Below are 17,356 nucleotides of genomic sequence, written 5' to 3' on the forward strand. Positions count from 1 at the left end.
CACCCCAGGGCACATCAAGCAAAGGTGGTGCTATTCCAGCCCACATTGCCAGGACTGATGTCAAAGAAGCTGATGTAGATGCTGGAAGGGAAGACAGGCACTGTTAACAGCTGGGAGCAGAGTGCTGCTGCAGGCTGCTCAGGACACGCTAGAGGTCTCCCCTGGGGCTTTATCCTTCCCTTCACTCCCTCCCTCCTGCCCCTGTCCATGCCCCATCCTTGCATTCCAGAGTTCCCGGTGATCAAGTTCTTGTGTCTATACCTGGTCTTTTGCACGTGATATCTGTGGGTACATCCAGTGCCTGAACCTAGGAATTTTAACCAAGGAATTCTACAGCTTCTGGACATCAGCATTGCAGCTCATGCAATGTCTTTTCTGTTTTTAGCTGGGGAGTTGCTCAGTTGACTTGGCTTTTGATGTCTTCAATCAGTACATTAAAGAGAACACCAAAGGACCAGCCTGGGATCAATAGTTTTAACAGTCTGTGGGAAGTCATGTCAGACAAGTTGCTGTTTGAGCTCACCTGTCAGATGGTATTTTCAGCTGTTTGCTCATCAGGTCACAAAGCAATTTGGAATAGACCCTGTTCTCCTGCTCCCCTATCTTTCCAGTGCTGTAGAGAAAGCACATAGCACAAGGGTCTGTGGAGCCACCAAAGGACATCACCTGATCAGGACAGATCTGTATTGCTAGATACTGTTGGAAGAAGAAAATTATTTTATATATATTTATATATTTATATATATTTTATATATTTATATATATTTATATATTTTATATTTTCTTTGCTGTATTAAGAAAAGTTTTGAAAATCCAGGAGGGCATTTATGTGCCTAAACTACAGTGAAAACAAGTGCATATTTTTGATATGCAAGGCTTTCATTTGTTGATATCTTACTGTCTAGATTTGCATTCTACTCCCAGATCCTCACTCCTGGGTCAAAGGCCAGTACAAAGACTCCATAGTTTTCAGGCTTCCCAGGCCAGGTGCTCCACGAGCTCAGTGACCTGCAGGACCTGCAGCACCTCCTGAGAGCCACCAGGCTCTCCCTGCCCGTGTGGGAAGGTCAGGGACAAGAGGGAGTGCAATGCTCCTGCTGCCACATTGCGTTCCAGAGAGATTTTGCACCTCACTGGCTCCTGCTGCCCTCTTCCCTGCTGAGGGAAATGTGAACTGACACAGCAGAGGCCTAAATCAACATGCACCTCATTAAACAAAACAAAGCCTAATCCTGCTTTTTGTTCTTGATATCAGGAAAAACAGAAGAAAGTATCTATGTTAATATTAATGACCAGCCCTCGATTTTCCCTGCTGCTAACACACAGTGTCAGATCCACCCACTGGGGATCTGGGATCAGCTCCTCTGGCTCTCCTCTGTGCTGCTCTTCCCCACGTTCATTAGCAGCGCGTCGTTGGACCTCAGCAGCAATTCACCCTCTTGCTAAAACAGGCTAGCCTGAGTACCAGGAGTTGTCTGGGTAATTAGTCTTGGCCATCATTTACAGTTTGTTTGGGTGGGAGGTGCATCAGACCACAGCAGTACAGGATAAGCCAAGGAGATCCTGCTGAGGTACCACTGGCTTGGCCCTGTTCTCCTCTGTCTGGACACCACGTGCTCTTGCCTTTATGCCAAGTGTAGGTACATCCATGCCTTTAACTCCTACCCAGGAAGCAGTTATCACTATTAAAAGGAAAACCAAGTTGAGGCATTAATCAGCATTAGTCTCTTCTTAGAGCAGTTTGAAAATATTTGGAACAGTTCTTCCAATAGGAAAAAACCCTATTTGATTAAAAATCCGTATTTTTCCCCAAATGGCACAGTTTCCTGTGAGAGGAAAGCTCTGCATTCCAGCCCACCCTAATCCTTTCCTTCTTTCTGTGTTATAACTGAGAGACTCTCCCTTTCCTATTGTCTCCTTTGTCACGAAGAGCCTGTATGTCCTCTTCAGAAAAATCTCTTTGTTATTTACTGCCTGTATATTTCTGAGTCCCATTACATATCCCTTCCACACAGCTGCACAAACCTGCTCCAGCTGCATCCCATCCCTGGCCTCTAGCTTTATATTCAGAAGCTGTTATGCAAGACACACCCCTTGCCTCCCCAACAGCAAGTCCTTGTTTGCTAGACTGATAAAAATTGGCTTTTTTAAAGAGGGATAAAACACATCAGTTTTCTGTAAGAATTTAATATGTTCAGGTGTCCCAGTGCACAGAGAAAACTCTGCTGGGGAGCCCTCAGAGCCCTTTGTGTAGGCACCAAAATTTCATTCTTTCTACAGTTTCAAAGCATCACTCCCAAAGCAAAGTAAACATTTTCTGAAAAGGGGCAGTGAATATGCACAAAGGGTGCTTAAACAAGCAGCTACAGATCTACAACCAGTTCATTAAAGCTCCTGCAGAGGTACAGCTCATGTTAGGAAGTTTACAGCTCTGTAGAGAGGTTTTCTTTTGGTTTTTCATATTCTACAACTTCCAGTAAGCAGCTGATACAGTGACTAGTGACCAGTCAGTATTAAGAAAGTAACAGCCTTATAAATCTGTAGAATACCCTCAATCCCAGTGTTTAGGACTTCACCTCAGTAGCATGCTGCCATATTTTACCTGCCATGTTTTGGCAAGTAAAACCCCTCCAGTTTGGTAGTAAAACCAGCAAGCAGCTTTTACTCTGCTATTTTGATTACAAATAGCAGGATGCCACACAGATATTTCTGCCAGCTGTCCAAGCAAGCTGAATAAATAATTTTTGTGCTTCAACTGGAACCACTAGGCTACAGGCAGTTTGGTAAATAACAGGCACTTATTCAACAGGTCTCAGCAAGGAAGTGGAGGCTGAGCTTTGCTCTTCAGTCAGCCAGGTTCTTGAGAGGTATTCACAGGTACCTGTGGAAATGTCCCCACAGACATCCAGTGTCTTTATCTACAGATAAATACATGCAATATCATCCTACACAAATCTAGTTTGAATACTCCAGGGTTTTGAGACCTCAACAAAGCTAAGTTACAGTGAACAAGTATTTGATATTCTCCCAGTGAGTCATTAGCTATGTTAGTTTATCAAGGCTATCACTCAGAAACAGCTCATTGCATAGGCACAGCTGATTAAAGAAGGAAAACATTTCAGCAAATGGACTTACCTGTGCTGGTTTGCCCAATGCTTTTGATAATTGTTGGGTGAGCTCCCCTGCAAAAGATTCTGGAATTTTATCCTTGCTTATATTTGTGTTAACAGTGAATTTAGGCATCTTTGCATCACAAGCAGGTTTTTTTTCAGCTCACCTTGTTCTCAGCTTTATTTCTAACTCACCACAAGCTGGCCCAGCCCACTGTGCCAGTAAGCACCTCAGGAGCCTCTGAATAGTCAGTGACACCTTCAGCAGGTGCATTGAGAGGGGTGGCAGTGTCCCAGGAGGGGGAGGCTGGATGTGCAGCCTGCTAACACAGCCTGGGAGGGAGCCCAGCTTTGCACTCTGGAAACCAAAGCATCCAAAATGAGCCCTCGTGTTTGGAGCCAGCCCAGTTGTCACAGGCATCTTTTATGGAAAATCCTTTCCTTAGGATTTTTCCTCCTGAGAAGCTGAGAGGCCTCAGGAATAAAATGTAACCAGTGGTTATCTGCTGCTGTGGAATGCAACAGGTGCATCTGGGATTGGCTCATGTGGTTGTTTCTAATTAATGGCCAATCACAGTCTGGTGGCTCGGACAGAGTCTGAGCCACAAGCTTTTGTTATCATTCTTTCTTTTTCTATTCTTAGCCAGCCTGCTGATGAAATCCTTTCTTCTATTCTTTTAGTATATTCTTCTATTATTTTAGTTTTAATATAATATATATGATAAAATAATAAATCAAGCCTTCTGAAACATGGAGTCAGATCCTCGTCTCTTCCCTCATCCTCGGACCCCTGTGACCACTGTCACCCCCAGTCATTAAACCAATGGAAAATCAAGTGTTTCAGAGACTGAGTGCAGGTTGGAATGCACCTCTTCATGCAAGCCTTGTAATTGTTTCTTAAAAATTGGATGAATAATTAAATTGTGAGGTCTGAAAGGCTCTCTGTGGAACAGACCATAACAAAACCCCCCAGTGACACATGCTGGGCAGACCTTTCCTGAACCATGACTAAGTCACCACAAAGATGCCTTAAATCAGTCTCTTGATGTTCCACTGTGGTGATGCATTCTACATGCTCAGAGAAGGCTTGTTTTCAACTTGCTCCTTTGTTGTGCAAATGGTTCCATAACAGTCATAACTCCTGGGAGATAGGAAATGCACGGGCTTTCTGACAGGAGGAGCTTTTATCCAGGCTGGAGGAGAGCTGGCAAGGCTGGGATCAGTTCTCACTGCTGCCTGGAGCAGCCTCACATGAGAGCAGTGATTTAGAGGGATCCCATGGCGTTTGTGGGGGGTGTTCACAGTGAGATGTGTGGGGAGGGCAGGGTGGAAATGCTGATGGGGATAAAAGAAATGGTTTGATAATCTCTGCATGTTAAAAGTGATGGGTGTCTTTGTGCCCAGTAGATTCTGAGTTAGGAGCTTTTCTACTCACTCCATTTACTCCAGGCTTTCTCTAGCTTGCACTAAATGTTGTATTGAATGGTATAATTGAAGTAAACACTTTTTAATTGTGAAAACTTCTGTATGAACGTGCTGAAGCTGATTGTGTTCAAGGTCAGGCTGACTGGGCCCTGAACAACCTGACCTAAATGGTGACATCCCTGCCCATGGCAGGGGGGTGGAACTGGATGATCTTTAAGGTTCCTTCCAACCCAGTCCATTCTATGATTGTGTGGGGTATGTTGATTTTAAGTCAGTTCCTTCACTGTAGCAGCCTTGCTGTAAAAAGTCAGCAAATAAAAAGTCAGGAGATGAAATGCCAGTGTTCATTTACAGCCCACGTTTGTGGATTGTGTTTCCTGTATGCATTCTGAAAATAAGGAAAACCCTAAAAAAAACCCCAGAGATAAAATCTGGTTTACAAAAAGCCTTTTCAGGGTATGTTTCCTAAGCCAAAGTGTTAAAAACAAACACAAGTGACCCCTCCATCTGTAAGGAGAGGAGCTGTAGTTTGTAATATTGATTCATTTTTTCTTCAGTGCTTAGAGGAAAGCAGGTGGCATGATCCAAACTGTTTAGTTACAAGCCATCCTATACTTGTTATTGGTCACTTGGAAAAACTTAGACTATTTCCAGTGAACTTCACAACCTATTTTTATTGCTGGGTACAATAATCAGTCGTTCTTCCCAGCTTGCTTACATAGCAAGAAAAACATTTCCAAAACAAACTCTTTCTTCTGTGAAAACATCTGATGTAATTCCCAGAAGTTGATGCAGCAGGTTGAAAATCAGTTCCTTAGACACCAGAGATGCTCTCCAGAGCCTGCTTTATTTCATAGCAGCCATTTTACTTCTTCTGCATGCAAGGATATCTCAGTTTAGCAGGCCCTTCTCCCTGCCTAGGATGTTTTCCACTGAGATTTCCATTATACCTCCAGGACCATTGTGCAGCAAATTTCACTCTCAATGCTTTTCTCTGTTGTCATGCTGAAACCTGTTTTCTGAATTTGAGGTGTTAATTTTTAGTCTGCATCAATACCCTAGACCATGTATTTAGCTTTCCCTCTGCTACCTGTCAGCCACACTTTTGACTTCTGTGTTTCCCATTCTTAATCATTCTTTACCTTGGTTCATCTTCAAATATTTCACTTATTCTTTTGTATTTCTGACACTCTGAGCTGTTTGCCAGCAGGTTCCTACTTAGTGTTACTCTAGATAATGAGTTTCATATCTATCTTAAAAAAGAAAAAACAAATGAGACAGAAGAGCTTGCAGTCTGTTTTTAATGTTTCCTTTTTAGTTCTATTGCAACATTATTTCCTGTCTTTTCTAAGAGATGCAAATTTCTTCTCTGAACATTCAGAGCTTGGTGCAATACAACTGTTCCTTAGGAAAGTTATTTTCAGTGACAGAGGTTTCTTTTTTCCCAAAGTTCAGCTTGTTGAATTCTGCTTTTATTTCCATGATTGATTTGCCCTTAGTCTCAGGAAGATACAGGTAGATGAAAATTGCTGATAAAACAAGGATTGCCAAAAAGATAAGGAAACAGAGGGGTCCAAGGTTCTCCTGCAGGCAAAAATGCAAGATAATGTGAGGAAAATAAGAAACTCATTTCTATTTCCCTGCTCTTTAGTGCAAGCCCGTGTCTTAGAAGTTCAAATTCAGAGGTGAGCTCAATACCCAGTCCAGGACAGGAACCAGCCCAGGAGTTCCCACTGGCCTTGTTGGACCTGAGTCCAATTGCTGCTCCTTGCCAAGCCTGGGGCTTTCTGAGCAGGTTTGGTGTTTGGACAGAGTGCTAAGCTTTGCATGTCATTGCAGTTTATTGCTATTATTTCACCCCTTGTTGGCATCAGAAATAGATTAGCCTGGGAAGAGGGATCCTCTGAGTCACTTACAACAATTACTGGAAAAATCATGCCAAGTACAAAGAGTCCCATCCAGTTGATGCAGCCCACAATCAGGAAGGCTGATGGTCTGTATGACTGGCTGAAGATTTCAACCATCACAGATATGGTGGCTCCAGCTGGAAAAGCAAAGCCAAACACACACCAGGTTTATTTTTTATTTGTTTCCTTGCTTCTGCTGAAGCTCCTCCCAATGGCAGTGGCAGAGGGGACAGACAGACAGAATAAGTCACCTGTTATTAGGTGGCCTCTGCTATAAGAGAGAAAGGCCTTGATTCCAGAAATGGAATCCAGCAGTTAATTTAGGTTCCTCCTGTATGTACTGGAATCGTTTTTCTGGTATCAGTGGATCTGTGCAGTTCCATATTGCACTGGTAATTGTTACTGGGGCAGGGTTTATAGAACCAGCTCCCTTTTGGCTCCTGTGGCCACTTCCACCTGGAGCATGTTGGTAGGCAAAAGCTTGACTTGTTAAGTAATTGAAGATGATCACTTTAACATAGCTGGCAATGCCTAGAATCCTGGTTTTAGTTGATTAATGTAGAAATTGTTTTGAAATTTCTATCTCACACCCTCTGGAGAAGATGACACTGTTTTAAATTATTTAGATCATGTGGTCAGCAATAAAATTTGAGGTGTCTGTGTCCTTTTCCTGTCTCCCACTTGTATGTGTCTGCCCTTCCCTCCTTAATTTCCAGACCTTTTTAGCAGGGCACTAGCCAGTTCTTCCTCTGCCAGTTGTGTTGCCAACCAACTCAACACCAAATTTCCTCCCAGAATAACCACTGATGTACTCACATGGTCCAATTCCAAAGAAGACAACGAACAGGAAGATCAAGATAACACTGAAGTAATGCATCCAGAAAAAGCGATGCTAAAATGAGAAAGCAGTGATACCAAACCATTACCACAGGGCAGAACAGCAGAGCTCTGTACTTGCTGCCATGGCTGAAGATTTTACACATCTCCTGCGAGTTAGGAGCAGAAAGGGGGGCTGGGGAAGTGGCCAGGAGGCTGCTGCTCTGTACCTGCAGTGACAGGGTCGTGGTGAGCAGTGCCAGCACAGAGCACATCAGCAGGTATCCACCCCAGAGCAGCACCTTCCGCCCAAAGCGGTCTATGAGGGTGCTCTGCAAAACACAAACCACAGCTCACACACCCCAGGCCTCACAGGAGATCATTCCTCCTCTCTCCATGTGTTCTCTGCAGAAGACTTGTCTAAATAATAGCCATAAATCAGGGTCATTTGACAGTCTCTTAGTTCCTAATGAATTTGATTATTTTTTTCAAAACGAATTCATTATTAATTAAGCTGTGTTTATTAGTCAATCCTAAGCTGTTATTAGACAGTTCCCTCTTTTGCTTGCATATGTCTAGTTGTCCACACATATGTACACATATCTAATCCAGAACATCAGAAGATTATTATTTTGCAGAAAAAAGTGAGTCTAAAGACACACACTTATGCAAATAATTTGGGGAAAAGACTTCTTTGTATCCTGCCAGTGGTTTTGCAGAAGCAGGAAGATGTGGCTTAGGTTATGCAAAATTTCTCTGAGCCCAGTTATAAGAAAGGAAAGGCACAGTTGTTGACCATATTAAATTTTTCCTTCAAACTCAAATCTGAGAAGACTTACACACAGTATGGAGGATAAGCACTCACACAGCCCAACTCCCAGGGACACGTATGGGATAAGGTATTCTTCAAACTTGGCTGTGTGGAATACTTCAAAAGAATAGAAGTAGATCTGAAAAATGCAAAGAAGAAATTAACCTGTGAAAAAAGGTGCTGCATTTGAGATACAATTCTGAGCTGGTTTAATAACATTGACTTGGAGAGGTTTGTAATGCTGCCTCTCTTGTCCTGGGTGTGAAGAGAGCACTCAACTGCATTTATCCCACAGAGCTGCAGCGTGGTCATGACAATCACCAGGATGTAGAGCTGCCAGCGGAGGGATCTCTCTTTGATGACTTCCAGGACACGCAAGGTTTTGGTGCTCGCCATGGCGCCCTTCTCCTTCATAATGTCATCAATTTCTGCTTGGTGGTCTCCTTCCCCCCAGAGCTTCCTGATGGCTGCAGGGCAGAAAGAGGGAAGTGGATTATCCTACCAGGATAGCTCCTTCAGCACTGGTTGCATTTGTGGGGGTGTTGGTATTTCTGGGTCTGGATTGAAGGCACTTGAGACAGTGTTTCATGTTCAGACTCAAGTGTTTATTATTTCTTATCAGTAAAACAGTCTCACTACTGTGAGTTGGACAACTTTTCATTAGAAGGCACAAAATGACCAACAATCTCTTGTTACAAGGTCTTTTAAGACTAAACTATCTAATTAAGAGCTGACACCCAGATTATTTTCCCTTTTACCCCAATAACTGATCCCAAAGAGCCCCCAATGCAGACTTTTCTGCCCAATTACAAAATGCCACCCAAACCCACGGAGAAGAAGGAAGAAGAAGCACAAAGAAGAAACCCAGGATGACACCCTGTGCTCTCCATCTTGCTTCCATCCACAACATACTAAAAATCCCAAAACATCAATTTCTCTCCAAGTGATCCACCTACACTGCTCTCTATAATGTATTTCACACTTTTGTGGATTCCAGTCTATCTTGTAGTCTGGGAAACTTTCTCCATGAATGAGGGTCAGAGTCAGTGCTGCCCTGGGGGTCAGGGCACCCCAGAGCAGACACAGAAATATTCCCAGTGCCCTGGGTTTCCAATGCATTAAACCCTTTAGCTGCCTGTCCATTGGAGTAGGTGCTGGTGCTGCTTCTGCCATCTGGTTGCTGCAGGGGCAGTGAGCAATTTGAAGGATTTTATCTGTCTGGTTGTCAGTATAGCACAGCTTTCTAATGTGGAGTTTACTTAACTGTAAACAAAGTAAACATCTGAGTACTTTTTATTTAACAATACAAAAAACAGACAGCTGCCTGAACCATTTCCTTTAAAGAAATAAAGCAGTGCCCACCAAGGTGGGAAATGTTAGATGTGTTGATATACATCTGTGTTTCTTGTCTTCATGGGCTGAGTGAGGTTAACACAGGCATTGCCAGGGGTACCTCAGCTGTTGTCTGTGCTGCTGCCTGTGCTCCCTGACACTGCCCTGTGAGCACAGCTCTGCCTGTGCTCCCTGGCACTGCCCTGTGAGCACAGCTCTGCCTGTGCTCCCTGGCACTGCCCTGTGAGCACAGCTCTGCCTGTGCTCCCTGGCACTGCCCTGTGCAGCACAGCTCTGCCTGTGCTCCCTGGCACTGCCCTGTGCAGCACAGCTCTGCTCCCTGGCACTGCCCTGTGCAGCACAGCTCTGCCTGTGCTCCCTGTGCTCCATGGCACTGCCCTGTGCAGCACAGCTCTGCTCCCTGGCACTGCCCTGTGCAGCACAGCTCTGCCTGTGCTCCCTGGCACTGCCCTGTGCAGCACAGCTCTGCCTGTGCTCCCTGTGCTCCATGCTCTGCCCTGTGCAGCACAGCTCTGCCTGTGCTCCCTGGCACTGCCCTGTGCAGCACAGCTCTGCCTGTGCTCCCTGGCACTGCCCTGTGCAGCACAGCTCTGCCTGTGCTCCCTGGCACTGCCCTGTGCAGCACAGCTCTGCCTGTGCTCCCTGTGCTCCCTGACACTGCCCTGTGCAGCACAGCTCTGCCTGTGCTCCCTGTGCTCCATGCTCTGCCCTGTGCAGCACAGCTCTGCCTGTGCTCCCTGGCACTGCCCTGTACAGTACAGCTCTGCCTGTGCTCCCTGTGCTCCCTGGCACTGCCCTGTACAGCACAGCTCTGCCTGTGCTCCCTGTGCTCCATGCTCTGCCCTGTGCAGCTCAGCTCTGCCTGTGCTCCCTGTGCTTCCCGGCACTGCCCTGTGCAGCTCTGCCTGTGCTCCCTGGCACTGCCCTGTGCAGCTCTGCCTGTGCTCCATGGCACTGCCCTGTGCAGCTCAGCTCTGCCTGTGCTCCCTGTGCTCCCTGGCACTGCCCTGTGCAGCACAGCTCTGCCTGTGCTCTGTGGCCCTGCCCTGTGCAGCACAGCTCTGCCTGTGCTCCCTGGCACTGCCCTGTGCAGCACAGCTCTGCCTGTGCTCCCTGGCACTGCCCTGTGCAGCACAGCTCTGCCCTGCCTCCTCTGCTGCAGAGGCTCTCCCTGGGACACAGCAGATGAAGGGAAGTAAGTGAGGAAAGCAGACACTCTACCTTTCCTGCAGGCTTCCTCATTACCCTTCTGTATCAGGAGGTAGGATGGTGAATCAGGGAAAAATGGGAGGGTAACCAGTTGAACCAATGCTGAAAGTCCACTAGATGCTAACAACCATGGCCACAAAGCTTCGCTTCCTAAAATCTCCCTGGAAAGTGTATGTGAAACAAAATTATGCTGAAATAATGGAATGAATGTTCAGGAAGTTTTTCTGAGTGATAAAGATTCCATTCAAGAGTTCGCTGGAGTTAACCCCTGAATTTTAATTTGGCAGATTTCACATATTTGGCTGGTTTTGTTACTGACAATTTATTTTAAAGGAATTATCTGATATTTTGAAAATCTTTCTGAATATCATTAGAACCCACTCTAATGTCTAGAGAGCTGATGAGACTCATTTGACCACTGCTTGGCCACAAGAGCCAAACATTTGCTAAGACTTTTTATGTAAGAACAATGAATATTGAAGGGGAAGTCTCCTAGTAGAAAGAGTGTGGAAATAAGAAGAAATCAGATTATGAGTAAATAATTTCTGCCTTCTATATTTGAAACTATATTTCCCTCAAATACAATAAATATTTTTCTTCTGACATAAGCTAAGGCATGTTTTGGGGAGGAGGAGAGTGTTTCTCAGTCACTGACTAGGTAAGAGGATAAAGTCAGAGAAACATTTCTACTTTGAGTGTAACCTGATGGAAAAATTGGAGAATTTACCGTAGTCCAACAACCTGTCCTGTGAGTTTTCCCAGGGTCAGAAAAACAGCAACAGTGGAGTTGGTAAACCCACGCAGCTTCTTGGGTGAAATCTCTCCTACATACTGAGGATGTATATTGAGAGAAAAACCTTGAACATACAAGAGGATAAATAACAGTTTAAATATTTAGAAAATATTAACTTTTTGACCATCCTATCTTACATTGTTTGCATTCACTCTGCTGTTTAGATTATAATTTCTTGCAAAAGAGATGATTCTTTCACTTTTATTGAGTGCCTGGTTTTATTTGCTTTAAAAACCATTCTTCAAGGATGGCTGTAGAGACAAGCCCAGGACAGCTGGACAGTTTTGGGTTTTTCATTGCAGTCAGCTCTGGTGGCCAGCACTGGCTTGAGGAGAATGCCCTTATGGGGTTTACAGGTTTCCCTGGGTGTAGTGGTATTTTTCTTACAACTTTAAGTCTCAGGAGTTAATTATAGAGGTGCACTTCAGTGTGAGAGCAAGGAAGAGAGAAAGATGCTTCAGAAAGAAAATTTACTTTGTATCTGGAAATGCACAGAGGAGTTTTTGATCCCAGAATCTGTGACGAAGAAAGATCTGGTAATGATGACAATGGAATTTAACCTCTTGGGGAAAAACTCTGCAGACATCACAGTGTGTGTCTGTCTACTGACTTCTGTGAGAAACATTGCACAGTAGTTGGACCTTTTGTTCTTTCAGGTAATTATTTCAGGTCATTATAACATTTCAGGTGAGGGCCTGCAGCCTTGCAGGCCATGCTGACATACCTGCACCAATGCCATAAAGAAAGCGCCCAACCAGAATCATCTCAAAGGATTTGGCTGTTCTGCTGAGGGCCATGAAAAGTGCAGCTACCAACATGATCAGGTTGGTGAACATTTGGCACTTTTTCCTGAAAAAAAAAAAGAAAGAAAGGCCTTGAGAATTTAGTGTGAAATGTAGTGAGAACCTCTTGTACTCTTTTGATTACTCTTGCTGTGACAGGAAGTGTGGTACAGCCATTCCTACTGTTTTGAGGAATGGCTGAAATAATTTCAACTTAAGATAGTCAAAATGGTTCTTTAAAACTTTAGGATCTTTTAGATTTGAATTAATAATTTTTTTTTAGGTTAGAATTTAAACAGTTTGTCAGTATTTCCACAGTACAAGTAGGGGAAAAGATGGAAGGAGCGGCCCAGTTTGTCACCAAGATTTTTAAATGGCTATAAGTCTTCATAAGATGTCAGTTTTTTCCCCAGAAATAGTCTGAGTCCACGGGTCCCATTCTAGAATGGCTCATACCAAAGACACTCTTGGCTAAATGGGTGCTCTGAGATGGCAGACAGAGTTTTCTAGAGGCACATTTCAGGTCAGAAGTCCCTCTGGGAGAATCACAGGCTGGTGTGTTCACCACCCTGGTGTCTCAGGCTCCAAGTCTTTTGCACTCAGATCTTTTGCTGTGACACTTGTTAGACCAGAGCCCCCTTGCACACACTGAGGATCACAGACACTCTGTGTTCAGGCTGGGATTCAGCAATTGGGCTACCAAGTGTTAAACAACCCATGGGAGAGGTGCAGGATCCTGTTTGCAGCCTTGGGAGACTCTCAGTGTGTGGGATGAGGCAGTGTCCCACAAGAAATTTCTTGGGGGCACTTACCTGTTAGGAAAGAACACAATTGCAGGCAGGTTAAGATGGTTTGTTGAGACCCAAATGAGGGGCCCCTGGATCAGTGTGTTGTGGAGCAGATCTTTAAGTGGGTCACACCAAGAAGATAAGTTTGCCAATTTCTCTGCAAATGAAATCAGTGGTGTTACACACAAGGCACCGAGAACAGACCACACTGGTGAGGAATCCTTCCTTTGTCCAGTGGCAAAGAGAGTTTGGAGCTAGCTTTCAGTAAAATGGATTGTCAGGAACAGACATGTCTCTTGGACATTTGTTTTGGTGCTGATTATATCTTTACAGTGAAATTACAAGCAATTTTTTTTCTCCTCTCTCCATATTTTCACTAGAGTAGATCTGAATATTTAATATAATGTCACCACCCCACAATGAGTGCATTTAAATGGAAATCTGACTCCTCTTTGTCACATAAGGATATTTTCCAGGTGTTTGAGTAACTGCAGATAGTGTGTTACAACACAACACATACAGCTCCCTCCTTGGGGTTTGTAAAGCTTGGGAGATCTTGATGAGAATGGTAGGGGACCTTGGAGAGGATGTGACCCTATGGCACTTGTCCCAGAGGCACTGATCTGGTGCTGTGCTGATGGCTGCAGCCCTCACAGAACACAGTTCCCAGGGGAGGGCAGATCAATAGGACAGAAGGCTGCTTGGAGAAAGTGGGTGTGCCAGGAAACCAAAGCAATTCTCTTCAGCAGGGCTGCTTCAAGCAAAAAGAAGAGACTGATTTGTCCCCTTGGTATTTCCCTGTGCTTTCTGACTGCTGAGCTGCTACAAGGAGCACTTACTTCCTGTATTTTGTAGTCAGGTAGCCACAGCAGAGGCTTCCCAGGAATCCTCCTATCCCATACACAGACACAATGAAGGACCACAGCAGCATGACTGTCTCAGGGTGGAGGGGAGAGCCATGTCGATCTATCCAGGTTTCATTAATGAACTTCCTGATGTGCTGCAAAAGAAAACAAGATTTGCCTGGATAATGGGTCTGGATAACCAGATTCCTTCACATTTTGTTGGTGTATTTCAGATCAAGCCTGTGGCTCTCATATTAGAGTTACTTTGAGACTTTTTTAGTAAAACAAATTAACTGAGATCACACTGCAAATTCTTCAAGTCTGTATCAGTCAGGAGCTTCCTGGTGAGCATGCTGAGAGCTCATTTTGTGCCCTCCTTTGGAGGCTTGTGCACCACATGGCAAGAGCTTATTTAAAATAGAAAATGCTGTCCAGTTCTTTTAAGGAGGAAAAGTTCTCTACATGTGATGTTACTGTCAGCCAAATAAAAAGGCCTAGACAGAGCAGCTGAGTGCTCAGTAAATTTGGGATTTATGGGAGAACAGAGGCTCTCACCTTTGTGTTTTCAGCCTCAGAGAGATGGCTACTTACCACAGAAGGATAGTTGATGACAGAAATATGGAATCCATATGGGAAACTGCCCCCAATTCCCAGCACTAAGATCATTTGAAGTAGGCCCCGGAACTGCACCTGCAAACCAAAAATAAAATCTCCATCAGCTCCTCACTACTCTAGTTTTGTGCAAGGCCAGAGATTTTGTGGCCATGCTTCATCTTTGATCACTTCAGATCCTTTTGAATTCAAACATTTTTCAAAGTCCCTTTAATCTGCTGTCAAAGCACAACCACCAGCCACAGTGCCAGAGCAAACGGGTGTAAGGTGATAGATAATCCATCACTCTGCTTGCAAGAAGGAAAAGGAGTTTGAAAAGTTGTTCCTGGTAGTACAACTGTCACTGTGTGCCTGCAACAGCTGACAGGTTGGCCTGACAAAGGTGTCAGATCTGGGCATGGGGAAGAGGGAATCATTCTCCCTGTGTGCCATGGACAGCAACCAATATGCACCAAACCATAAAATATGATGATACATATCACTTCTTCCCTTTTAAATATTATGGAAACTACTGATGGATTATATTAATTATTTTTTGATGAAGTGAAGAAAGTAATTTATTTACAAATTTATGTCACAATTTCTTAGTCTTTTGCTGTACCATTACTATATTCATTATTTTGGGAAGTAATCAGAGTGCTTAATATTTAGTATTGTTTTCAGTAACTTAGAAGACAAAGTAAAGTATCATAGTGGTGGAAGAGCCAGAGCTGTTGTTAAATTTTCGTTTCATTTCATTTCATTTCATTTCATTTCATTTCATTTCATTTCATTATTCCATTTCATCTTGTTACATAGAAAAGACAATGCAACATGATCTTCATGCACCAAGCCCCATTGCTCTTTGTGATGTTTAAACACAGAAAGGAAAGATGGTCTCTGGAACAAAGGAATTGAAATCTTTAAAGAACCTGACTCTCTAGAATGATGTTACCTTTGTCTTTTGTAAGGCAGAGGAGATGTGAGCAGGTACTCACCAGGCTGGAGAGGAAGGCAGCCATCTCCTATGAATGAGCCAGTGCCTGCTGCTCACTGCTGCTACCTGCCAAGGAGCCAAATGCTCACATGATCCAGCAGCAGTGTCAGTGAACTAGCCCCGTGTTACAGAAGTTAAATTTTACTTCAGAGGGGTTTGAGTTAATTGCACATATTCCAGCTGTCGTACAAAGTTTAGGATTGCTGGATTAAATATTTCAACCAATGGATATGTGCAGCCCAAGTAAACAGGATGGTGGCCCTTGCAGGAGCTGGGTACTTCATGAACTCTGTCTTCTGCTAGGGGCACATGAGACTGAGAAAACAACCTTAAACAGGATTCCCATCATCATAACCTGCTCAGTTCTCAGTATAAGTGAGGAACTCAGACACAGAGTTCTCTGTTGGGAATCTTAGATGGGGCTTGGGCAGTGACCTCCAGGACTTTGACATGTCACAGGAAAGAGCTGTCTTCTCTCCAGGTGATGGCAACTGGAGCACATCGTGACTTAATCATTACTGGAAGGAACTGAACTACTCCATGATTTTGAAATGGGGTGCAAACTTTACAATTCTACACTGGTACACCAGGCTTGACCAGCCAAGTATTTAGTAGAGTATTTTTCTTTGCTAGTAGCAAGAAAGATTCATCAGGCACAATTTTGTCTGGCATTTCCACTAGTCAGTGTACTTATTTCTGTGTCTGCAATGAGAAATAAGGTTGTTTTGAAGCTATTTTGTAACCTCCACAGCTGGATTGATGTCTGTTTTTTCTGAGAGAAAATTCTCAGGCTTTAACTCCAGTTATTTCACAATTAAGAGGGTCTCGAACGTATTCAGTTGATAAATGGCTTAGTTATCACTTCCATTTACACTTCAATGGAAGGAGATGATGAAGAAATCATGAAGGGTTTAGTTGATGCAAGCAGTCATATTTACTAGGAAATATTTCATATTTTCTAGCAAAGCATATTCCTGGATTCCCTAGCCAATGTTTGAAATGTAGTGCATGGCACCACCCGGCCATTTCTCCTGCCACTCTCAGGCCTCATCATGGTCTTGGCTTTGCTGTTGATTTGTGCTGAGAGTTCATGGAGGGATATTTTTTCTGTTGATGTTCTCCAGCAGATAAGCTGTTGTTAGAGTGCAATGAGACTGTCCCTTTGATGCTAAGAATTTCCTTTTCTGTAAAGTTATACAAAGTTGAAACCACATGATGTGCATCTGACTAAGGGACGAAATTCCATGTTAGCTGCTGGTATCTGCCTTGCTCAGATGATATTGGGGGACACACAAACAGGCAATAACATGTAGACTTCAGCATGGGCCACTCCCTCTCAAATGCAGCCTGTTGCACATATTTTCTAAGGTTTTACTTCACCCACTCCTACCTTGTGTATTTATACATATTGGAATTCACACTTTTTGCTCTCGGACTTTAATTTAGAATTCCTACTTTGGGTAGGTTGAATCTCTTAACTCTTCCTGTGTAATGTCTTTTGCATTTATGGTGATTAGTGACTGCACTTGTGTGCTGTTACTGTTCAGACTGTTCTGAGACCCCCTTTATCAGATGTGCAGTTCCATAATGTCTTACAGATATCCTTTAGTCAGATTTGTGCTCAGGACAGGAAATCTCACAGCATCAGGTCATTTAGCCATTTATCTATGCATGTGTGGGATACATACCCAAAGCTGTGCTAAGCTTTCCTTAGTACAGATCCATGTTTTTTGTGTCCAGCTGAGTGAAGTTCACAGATACGTTTTTAAAGTTTTTATATCTGCCTCAATTAGTATTTGAACATATCTCACCTGTCAGCTGATGTCTCTGTGCATGCAGTGTTCCTGAATTACTGTCCCCTTTGTCCCTGTGCCCTCCCACTCATATCTGAGCCATTCCTTTTGCTGTTTCATCCCTTGACTTTCCTGT

The 17,356-nt window shown here is 43.9% G+C and overlaps 3 protein-coding genes across 3 annotated transcripts in view; 1 reads left to right on the forward strand and 2 right to left on the reverse strand.

The window, feature by feature from the left end:
• KLHL22 (kelch like family member 22) overlaps positions 1-17,356 on the forward strand; it is a 303,656-nt gene that overhangs the window by 249,728 nt on the left and 36,572 nt on the right. The gene's annotated exons all lie outside the window — the stretch shown is intronic.
• Positions 15-3,243, reverse strand: LOC139598474 (macrophage migration inhibitory factor-like). Its single transcript, XM_071444904.1, has 3 exons — positions 3,136-3,243; positions 524-696; positions 15-81 (listed from the first exon to the last, which is right to left on the reverse strand). Exons 1-3 carry the CDS (start codon positions 3,241-3,243, stop codon positions 15-17), a joined length of 348 nt encoding a protein of 115 aa, XP_071301005.1.
• On the reverse strand, positions 5,913-15,467 carry LOC139598477 (solute carrier family 2, facilitated glucose transporter member 11-like). Its single transcript, XM_071444908.1, has 12 exons — positions 15,429-15,467; positions 14,431-14,529; positions 13,834-13,994; positions 12,149-12,273; positions 11,359-11,488; positions 10,644-10,792; positions 8,349-8,536; positions 8,098-8,208; positions 7,489-7,590; positions 7,259-7,334; positions 6,452-6,579; positions 5,913-6,119 (listed from the first exon to the last, which is right to left on the reverse strand). The coding sequence occupies exons 1-12, from the start codon at positions 15,450-15,452 to the stop codon at positions 5,913-5,915; spliced, it is 1,500 nt and encodes a 499-aa protein (XP_071301009.1). The 5' UTR covers positions 15,453-15,467.

The sequence above is a fragment of the Agelaius tricolor genome, unplaced genomic scaffold (assembly GCF_023055355.1).
Source record: "Agelaius tricolor isolate 1412-34295 unplaced genomic scaffold, bAgeTri1.0.p SCAF_20, whole genome shotgun sequence".
Classification (NCBI taxonomy): domain Eukaryota; kingdom Metazoa; phylum Chordata; class Aves; order Passeriformes; family Icteridae; genus Agelaius; species Agelaius tricolor.

Bases quoted from the DNA above. Each gene is read 5' to 3' on its own strand.
- LOC139598474 (XM_071444904.1), bottom strand. From the start codon at position 3,243: ATGCCTAAATTCACTGTTAACACAAATATAAGCAAGGATAAAATTCCA. The intron at 697-3,135 runs GTAAGTCCATTT...TTCTTCCAACAG, and splicing joins CATTGGGCAAACCAGCACAG to TATCTAGCAATACAGATCTG. The intron at 82-523 runs GTGAGCTCAAAC...CTTCCCTTCCAG, and splicing joins CTGAAAATACCATCTGACAG to CATCTACATCAGCTTCTTTG.
- LOC139598477 (XM_071444908.1), bottom strand. From the start codon at position 15,452: ATGGCTGCCTTCCTCTCCAGCCTG. The intron at 7,591-8,097 runs GTAAGTCTTCTC...TGTGTTTTGCAG, and splicing joins GCTTATCCTCCATACTGTGT to AGCACCCTCATAGACCGCTT. The intron at 6,580-7,258 runs GTGAGTACATCA...TTGCTTTTCCAG, and splicing joins CTTCTTTGGAATTGGACCAT to CTGGAGCCACCATATCTGTG.